We start from the raw sequence: 10,316 nt of genomic DNA, 5'->3' as shown, positions 1-10,316 counted from the left end.
TCTCAACCGCTTCAATCTTGACGCGAGAAGTGGTTTTCGATGTTTTTGCGTTTTTCCAAGTAGAGACCTTCGTAATTTGCCCTAATGTTTTGATCGTACAGTTGATGACAGACCCTAAAACCATATAAATCCAAATCACCTTCCCAATTATTATCAGAACCCTAAAAAAAAATTATCATCCATAGATGAGAATCAAAATTTCTGAATATTAGGAAAACCCAAAAAAATTTAGGACAGAATCTTACAAATGGAGAGAACAAAACAAAATCAAACCAAGCAAAAACTTAATAAAATTAAAGAAAAAAGGTCAAAAATAGTATAATTTTCGGAAAAAATTAGACTATTTTTGACCTAAACGGCCAAGAAAACTTAAATCCTGGAGGAAGGAGGAGAGAGAATAGAGAAAAGAAGGCGGTTGTTTTAAAGATTATCTATGGACATTTTACAATTTCCTCATTAATGTAGTATATAGGAATTTTTTTAAACCTCAATTATTGACCATAGGGCGGTTTTTTTTTTCCCACTAGTGAGAAACTGAGAATGCCCTCATATTCGAGAATCGATACTCAAAAGTGTGGCTCAACATTTATAGAATCATCAATTAAAAGAAAGGAGAATCATGAACTCCTTCAATTTTATTCTCAAATCACATTCACTGACTTACATAATCTTAGGCCTTATTTGGTTGAACAAAAAAATAGAGGTATTCAAATTTCATGGAAATTAAGAAATTGAGGTTTATTTATAAAAGGTGAAATATGTGAAAATTGCATATTTTATGGAAATTTCCAATGCCTAGCTGCCTACAAAATATGGGAATAAAACTACCAAGGTCCTTATTGATAACTTAAAATTCTTATGATTTGCAAATTCTTTTTTAACAACCCAAACAAAGTTGTGCATGAAATTCCCAGGAAAATTGAATTTGGGAATTTAATTCCAATGTATTGCAATTGCTTACGGGAAATTAGTTCTCATATCAACCAAATAATACTCCCTCCGTCCCTTATTGATAGTCTTTTAAGTCTAGTTTTAAGTCTCAAAATGATAGTCCCATTTACTTTTTTTTTTTTTTTTTTTTTTTTTACAAAGGGAGTACATTAAAAGCAATTAAATAAATAAATTATTATATTATTCATATTCCTTTTTATCATACAAATATGTTCATTTTTAATATACAGATATGTTCATTTTTTAATACTAATTTTTTTTTTTTTTTTTTTGTATAATTGTATGATAGTCATATTCATTTATAAATATATCTAAATGTTCATTTTTATTACATGTTTATCTTTTATCACAAATCGTTCACTTTTTATTTTACAAGTTATATATATACATACATACATACATACATACTAAATATTCATTTTATAAGACATGATTTAGGTTTTCTAGTTACATCTATACTTCTATTTTAAAACAGGAAATTTAAAACAAAATATACAGTGCCACATCGCCAACTTTTTTCTTAGGTTTTTTTTTTTTTAGGAATTTTTTTTTTCAGGTTTATCCTTCTATTTCTTCCAAACAACACTTCATTCAATCCCTATCTAAGATTATCAAACGACGTTATTCCCCTTCACTTTTTTTTTATTCATAAATTATTTTCTAATCAGTCAGTTTTACCTGACCATTCCTTTTTCCCTCCCCTACAGATAATCTCTTTAACTTATTCAAGGTTAGTTGTAATTTTCTTTACACTTGATTTCTCACAAGTAAATTTCAATTTTAATGTCTATAAATTTTGTAAGAAATTTTCAATTCCTTTATTTATATGTCCTTTGAACTCTCATCATGGGATTGATGGGCGATTCTAATTTACAGTTTTTATGTCATACTCTATACTAATTTTGCCATTTGTTTGTTTGCCATTTTTTGTCTTAAATATCACGATGTTTTCCTTCAAAAATAATCACGAAGTTAGGTGTGTTTCTCTGTAATTTTTTTATTAGGATTTTTTCGTGTCGATAGTGAAATTAAATTCAATTTTGATAAGTTCATTGATTAGATAAATTGATTGATTTTTAAATTCTGGTATTCTGAATTATGTTGAAGAAAACGGATGCAATTTGTGATGATATATGTGGCTATTATTTTCTAAAAAAATTAGTTTGCATCATAATTTTTTTTTAAAAAAATTATTATTATACATAAAATCTATAATTGTTACCTTTTCTTTGTCATTATTGATAGAGATTATTACGAATAATCTCGTCATAGGATATACTTGTGTATATAGGATATATTTTATGTATATTGTATCCTTATCTTATTGTGTGTAACTCTATAAATTTGATCAATGGAATACACTCCAGGCTAAGGATTTTTCTCATAATCTAGCATGGTATCATAGCTTAGGTTTTAGATTTTTTTTTCCGTCGTTTCCTTGGGTATCCTGTGTGTTTTATCTGCTCCACCGCTTCCGTACTCTTCACGCATCTTTCCCTTCCCTTCTTCTTGTCCAGCCATAACTCACCATGACTAAAGACAGTGACACTACTCCACCTTCTCCCCCTTCACCACCGGAATACCATCCTGCTTTGTCCATTACCAATATCAAGAATTGTAACCCATTAATCCTTGATAGAGCAAACGTACAATACTCGAGTTGGGTGGAATTGTTTAAATGTCATGCCCATGCCTACAATGTTCTTGACCATATAGACTCCAAGACCTCTCGGCCTGGCGGTATTTCCAATTCAATGTGGGAGAGGCTTGACTCGGTTGTCAAACAGTGGATCTATAGCACCATCTCTCTTGATCTTCTTACCACAATCCTCACAAGAGGTGATTCGGCACAGCAAGTTTGGGATAAAAACAAAGCCATATTTCAAGATAACAAAACAACTAGGGCTCTCTATCTTGAAAATCAATTTAACGATCTTCACTTATCGGGTTTCTCCAATGTTCTGCATACGGCACACAATTGAAGAGCCTCAAAGATCAATTGGCTAATGTTGATCAACCAATTTCGGAGCATAAATTGGTTCTTCGCCTTATTGTGGGTCTCCGTAATACTGAGTATGACACAGTCGCAACCATCCTTGCTCAATCAGATCCCGTTCCATCCTTTGAGATTGCGAGATCACGTCTCCTTCTTAAGGAGTCGCGCCGCGCTAACGAGTCAAGCTCGAAAGCCTAGTCTTTCATGGCTCAAACAGGAGATTCTGGGGCATCCGGTTCACAGCAGAGCTCCTCTCCGGTTTGTGGTGGTTCTGATGGTCGCTCTGTTGGCCGTGGCAGCAACAAAGGAGGCAACGTCAAAGGGGGCCGTGGCCAACCAGCCAAGACCTCCTCGCCTCCTCAAGGACATCAGTAACAGGCTACTACGTCTCTTAGCCCTTCTCAATGGGCTGGCCCAACTGGTCAGCAGCCCCTCTTTTTTGCATGGCCACCTATGGGCTATCCGCAACAGTGGGCCGCTCCCCCTTTACCCTACCCTCAGCGAGCTGCTCAAGGGAATTTGGGCCATGGTTCAGCAGAAACACCTTCACAGGCCCAACAGCAGGTCTACATAGCTAGTCCACCGGGCTACGACACATTAATGACCCCAACTGAGCTTGGCAACGCCTTCTCGACTATGAGCTTGGCAAATCCGAAGGACGGTTGGTACATGGACTCGGGTGCATCTTCTCACATGACCAATAATTCAGGTAATCTCATGCCCCTGTTTAATTTAAGCACTAATAATCATATTTTAGTTGGTAATGGTCATCGCATTCCGATTATTGGTTATGGTCATACAACTCTCACTGACAATAAATTAGCTCTTCGTAACGTTCTCCTTGCAACTCAAATTATAAAGAACCTCATCTTAGTCTGTAAATTTACTTCTGATAACTCGGTTTAAATAGAATTTGACCCATACGGTTTTTCTGTGAAGGACCTTCGCACGAGGACAATAATAACGAGATGCAATAGTTCAGGGGAGCTCTATCCAGTAACCACCTCTAGTCCAACCTCGTCTTGGCACCTCTCTTACCGCCGTGTCTCCCTCTACTTGGCACGATCGCCTAGGGCACCCTGGAGCGCATTCTTAGTTTTCTTAGGAGTAATAATTTTATTCATTGTAGTAAGGAGCTTGACTCCAATTTTTGCAATTCTTGTCAAATTTGGAAAACATACTAGACTTCCGTTTTATTAATCGAGTAGTAATACTACTTGTGCCTTTGATATTGTTCATGCTGATTTGTGGACATCCCCCATCCGTAGTGTTAATGGTCACAAATACTATCTAGTTCTCCTATGATTATACACACTATGTTTGGACTATTCCTTTTTCATATAAATCTCAAGCCTACCTAACCCTTTTGGACTTTCGTCAATATGTTCTTACTCAATTTGAGCGACCAATAAAATCTTTTCAAAGTGATCAAGGTCGAGAATTTGACAACGATCCATTTAAAATTTTTGTGTTCAACAGGGTATGATCTTTAGGTTTTCCTGTCCTCATACCTCTTCTCAAAATGGTAAGGCTGAGAGAATGATTCGCACCATAAACAATGTCAAACGAACTATTCTTTTTCATGCTTCCCTACCCCCATCATATTGGGTCTATGCTCTTGAGACGGCCACTTACATGCTTAATATTTTGCAAACTAAAGCTCTCAATAACATAACACCCGCTCAAGCTCTTTTTGGGGTAGTACCATCATATGATCACATTCGTGTCTTTGGTTGTCTTTGTTTTCCTAATCTAACCACTACTACTCCTCAAAAACTTGCCCCTCGGTCCACACCTTGTGTTTTCCTAGGCTACCCTCCCAATCATCGAGGATATCGGTGTATGGACTTGACCAAGCACAAAATCATTTTATCTCGTCACGTCACATTTGACGAAACCACTTTTCCCTTTCGTAACTTGGGTCAATTCAAGTTAAAATTAAAGATTATGAGTTTTTGGGTGAAAGTGACACAAATCCACTCCTTACCCATCATCTTTTACGTCAAAGTCAAGCCCACAAGCCCAATCCTCCAACAGGCCCACACATGCCCCCCTCTAGCTTTAACTACACTTCTGGGCAGATCACACCACAAGGGGGCTGCGGCCTTCCACTCTCTCCCATAGGCAGCCCGCGAACTAATCTGACCCCCGCTACCCAAGTTTGCTTCAGCCCAGTCAGCTCATCTAGCCCACCCGCTACAGCCCAGACCATACCTCAAGCCCAGCCCGCCTACTCACCACCTCCCATGAGGGGGTTTGCGCCAATACAGCCCACAAGACCACCCCCACCTACACCTCCAGTTACTCATAGTCAACGGGGGATATTCAAACCAAACCCAAAGTATACCTTGCCCACAAACCAAACACACATAGCTCTTCAAAAATCCCCGTTACCAAAAAATCACAAATAGGCCTTAAATGACCCAAATTGGAATGCGGCAATGAATGATGAGTATAGTGCTTTGATTAAAATAGGGACTTGGGATATGGTTCCTAGGCCTACGGGGGTGAATATTGTAAATTGTATATGGCTCTTTAAACACAAATACAAGTCTAATGGTGACCTTGAAAGGCACAAAGCTCGTCTTGTTTGTGATGGCAGGTCGCAAGAGGTTGGTGTTGACTGTGATGAGACATTTAGCCTAGTTGTCAAACCGGCCACCATTCGCACTGTTCTCAGTTTAGCCATGGCTAAAAAGTGGTCCATTCATCAACTAGATGTCAAAAATGCTTTTCTTCATGGTAATTTGCAAGAAACTGTCTATATGCATCAACCCCCGGGTTTTGTTGATCGACGAACACCGGGCTATGTATGCCGCCTTCGCAAAGCATTATATGGTTTGAAACAAGCTCCTAGAGTTTGGTACCAACGCTTTGCTAATTTTCTGCTACATATCGGTTTTGTTGTTGCCAAGAGTGACACATCTCTTTTCACCTACCGCCAGGGTGATGACATGGCTTATTTACTGCTCTATGTTGATGACATTATTTTGACCACTTCTTCTGACAGGTTGAGACTTGGGTTAATATCACAGTTGCAAACTGAGTTTCCCATGTCTGACTTAGGGCCTTTGAGCTATTTTTTGGGAATTACGGTGACCCGAACACCACCTTACTTACTTCATTCACAGGAGAAGTATGCTCAGGAGATTTTAGAGCGTGCGGGCATGGGCTCTTGTAAACCCGCAGGTACTCCGATTGATACAAAATCAAAGCTTTGTGCAAATTCGGGTTCCCCTTTTAGAGATCCCCACTCTATATCGAAGCCTGGCAGGTGCTCTTCAGTAACTAACTTTTACTCGCCCTGATATTTCTTATGCAGTTCAGCAGGTGTGTCTTTTTATACATGATCCTAGAGATCCACATTTTGAAGCATTGAAACGCATCCTACGTTACATTCAGGGCACCATTGATCATGGGTTACACTTATATCCGTCTGCTCCGACTCGACTAATCACTTACACTGACGCTGACTGGGGAGGTTGTCCCGACACTCGTTGCTCTAACTCGGGCTATTGTTGATTCCTTAGGGACAACCTCGTTTCCTGGTTAGCTAAGCGTCAACCTACTCTCTCTAAGTCGAGTGCAGAAGCAGAATACAAAGGCGCCGCTAAATGTTGTTTCAGAGGCATGTTGGCTCCGTAATCTATTACTTGAGTTACATTGTCCGCTCCGGCAGGCCACCATTGTTTATTGTGATAACGTCAGTGCAATTTATCTTTCTAGCAACTCGGTTCAGCACCAACGCACCAAACATATTGAGATCGATTTTTACGAGAAAAGGTTGCTTTGGTCACGTTCGGGTGCTACATGTCCCTTCACGGTTCCAATTTGCAGACATATTCACTAAGGGTCTACCGCGAGAACTTTTCTTGGAATTCAGATCCAGTCTTAGCGTTCATCCTCCTCCCGCTACGACTGCGGCCTGCGGGGGTGTGATAGAGATTATTATGAGATAATCTCGTCATAGGATATACTTGTGTATATAGGATATATTTTGTGTATATTGTATCCTTATCTTATTGTGTGTAACTCTATATATTTGATCAATGGAATACACTCCAGGCTAAGGAGTTTTCTCATAATCTAGCAATTATTATTCATAATCCAAAATTAAATAAAATAATTATACCATTAAGATACTCAATTTTGCATCAAAAATTAGAGACTTAAATCTATGAATAAAATTGGGTGTATTTTGAAAAATTGGAAATGGTGATGATTTCAATGGTGTTGATCGTGGGGTTCATAGTTGGTGCTTTAAGCCTTTAATTGTAATTGCGGTGGAAGGTATTGTAATTTTGTATGTGATCCATCGATTATCACACTCAACATGTTTAGGTTAGTTTCTTGCTCTTATTATTTTTTATTATTATTATTAAATCAATTTCATTAGTTTGTCAATTACTCTTGCTTTCGACTAGATGATCGGTTTGCAGTTTTGCACAGGTTATTATTGGAGTCTTTCCATTTTCACAGTCTTTCCATTTTCACTCCAATTTGTAGTTTTTATCGAACTTGGTGTTCATACTTCTCCTCCAAACCATTCTAGCCAATCTCTGCCTTTTGTATGTCAGAAACAGGTTTAGGTTAGTTTCTTGCTCTTAATTTCCTTTTTTTTTTAAAATCAATTTCATTAGTTTGTTTTTTTTTTCTTGTGTGTTCCACGGCCTTCCACTCGATTCACCCTTTGAGCTAATCTGAATTCTAAGGTCAGTTTTGGGTGGTTAGGTTCCACTCCCCTCCCAATTGTTATTGTTGCGGGACGGGGATCGAACACGGGTCCTCCCTGCCAAGTGTAGTCTCAATCTCCACTTCACCCCCAACCAATTGGTAATTTCATTAGTTTGTCAATTACTCTTGCTTTCGACTAGGTGATTGGTTTGCAAAGCTTATTATTGAAAATTTTCCATTTTCACTTCAATTTGTAGTTTGGATCGATTTAAGTTGAATATGAGCAAGGTAACTCTACAGTATTTGCTTTATAATATTTGTTTTACATAACATCAAGCTGGTATACCAACCACCACAATCTCCTAATCTGAATGTGCTTGATTTAGGTCTATTTCGGGCTATTCAATCTCTTCAATACCATTCATTCCCAAAAAACATTGATGAATTAATTGAAAGAGTTGAAGAGGCTTATGAATTCTTTGATCCAATGGTGAACAAGTATACTTGGATTAGTTTACAGTCATGCATGGTGGAAATTCTAAAAAAAGAAGGGGACAACAATTACAAGATACCACATATGAAGAAACAAAGGCTTGAGAATCTAGGGTCCTTACCAGATATTTTAGATGTCAGCCAGGAATTAATGGAGCAAGGAGTGAAGTTCCTTAATGACATATTCAGACCAGCAGGAAATGAGGGACAATGAGATAAAGACAGCCATCTTGAGGTGGATGCAGACTAAGGTAAGTAACTTACAAATAGGCTGCCACACCTAACCACCCTTTTGTGTAAATATTGGTATGAAAAATGCAAAATCAAGTTGGTTATATGTAAACTTTTGCTTATTATGTACAAGGCAGCCTATTAATTAGTGAAACACTATTGCTTATTATGTATTGGGAAGCCTATGAATTAGTGGAACACTTTTGTTAAACCTTGATGTAATGAATTAGTGGAACACTTTTGCTAAAACTTGATGTAATGAACCTTATGGGATTAATGAATCAAATGACTTTTGGGTAAATAGAAAGCATTGTGTATTTTGTTGTTTCTTTTACGGAGTATTTACACATTCAGAACAGAAGATTGTAATTATCCATCAGAGGGTCAATATTTTAATCAGATAATATGGCATCATGTAAGTTACCTTCAACAACTATTGCATTTAAAACAATTGGAGCAATTCTTACATGCCATACATATATCAATTTAGTCCCTTCATCATATGGATTTAGGGCATGGTAGCTAGTCACGTTTAAATGGGACTCTACAAACAACAATTAAGGGACTCAAGTTAAAAACAATTAAGGCACTCTAGTTTAAGTGGTCTCTCATCAACAACTGTCATTGAGACCATGGCCCAAAAATGATAGAAAAAAGCATGTGTCATCATCCATCAACCACATTACACCCCCACAGGCAACAAGGCAACAAAGAAAGAGGGACTACAGCAACAAATAGGCAACTAGAGGCAACATCATAAGAACAGGCAACGTTTAAAGAGGGACTGCATAACAGGAGGGACCATGTTCAGCAAACCAGACAACATTTCGAGGCAAAGAACAAGCATCATATTCAACATACACAAACAACCAGCCAAATAACAACCAACACCCCCTGGCCAGCAACGTGAAGCTGCTGGCAACCATATTCAACATACACAAACAACCTCCAACACACAACCAACCAACAATATAACCAAACATAATGATAGGGATGCTTATAATTAAGAAGAAAAATGAAACAAAAAGATAAGGTTTTTGAAATTGTTACAGTGGTAGATAGTTGAACCCAGTCCTCATTCATAACTAGGCCCGATCCAACCTTTTCTTTCTCAGAACTCAGACCAGCAGGGGCAGGAGGAGAAGGCAGAGCCACAGCTTCTTCTTCATCGGGGTCAGATATTTTAGCCCTCTTAGGACGTAGTCTAGCCCTTCGATGCCACGGCTGCCTTCGATTACCGAAACCGCTCCCCTCAGTTTTTTTATCCTTCATCGAGGAGCGATTCCCACCATCAACAACACGACCGGTGACCTTTTCTGCCTCCAATTGCAATGCGGCAGCGGCTTGTTGTTCCGCTTTTTCATCCTCGACCTCGCTGAGAACTTCAAGCAAAGCTTCGAGCGATTTCTCACGCAAAATTTCACAACCTTTGTTATGAATGTACAAATTTTTCGCCCACGAAGTGGCCTGCTCAATGGACTCAATACACTTAACAAGGAGCACTATTTCTTCATCACGATCACTCTCAAAGATTGCGTCACATAGGGGCTTCAAATTCACCATATTAAAGTGTAGATCTGTGGGTTTTTTAGAGGATTTCGTGCTCAATTAAAGTTTGTGTGGGTTTGTTGAGGTAGTTGAACTGATTTCGTGCTCAATTCGTGAAGATTTACACATAGTCTGGGCAATTTGTGAAGATTTACACATAATCTCGGCAATTTGTGAAGATTTCGTGCTCAATTCCTGAAGTGGAACACATAATCTGGGCAATTTGTGAAGATTTCGTGCTCAATTCGTGACGATCTGGGGAATTTGTGTGGGTTTGTTGAGGTAGTCGAAATGATTTTGTGGGTTAGATCGAGGGAGGAGAGAGAAATTCATGGAGAAAGGTGAGAGATAATCATGGAGGACGGAGAGAGAAAGCCATGGAGGAATAAGATGATGAACTAGGGCTTTGAACTTTCCCCAAATC

The 10,316-nt window shown here is 38.4% G+C and overlaps 1 protein-coding gene across 1 annotated transcript; it reads left to right on the top strand.

The window, feature by feature from the left end:
* The first annotated feature begins 2,480 nt into the window (after nt 1-2,480).
* LOC145565362 (uncharacterized) lies at nt 2,481-3,145 on the top strand. Its single transcript, XM_081625397.1, has 2 exons — nt 2,481-2,807; nt 2,936-3,145. Exons 1-2 carry the CDS (start codon nt 2,481-2,483, stop codon nt 3,143-3,145), a joined length of 537 nt encoding a protein of 178 aa, XP_081481523.1.
* The last annotated feature ends 7,171 nt before the right edge of the window (nt 3,146-10,316 follow it).

Source organism: Chenopodium album, chromosome 10 (genome assembly GCF_948465745.1).
Source record: "Chenopodium album chromosome 10, dcCheAlbu1.1, whole genome shotgun sequence".
NCBI lineage: Eukaryota > Viridiplantae > Streptophyta > Magnoliopsida > Caryophyllales > Amaranthaceae > Chenopodium > Chenopodium album.
Note: the sequence above shows the minus strand (reverse complement) of the source record. Positions and strands in the feature narration are given on the sequence as shown.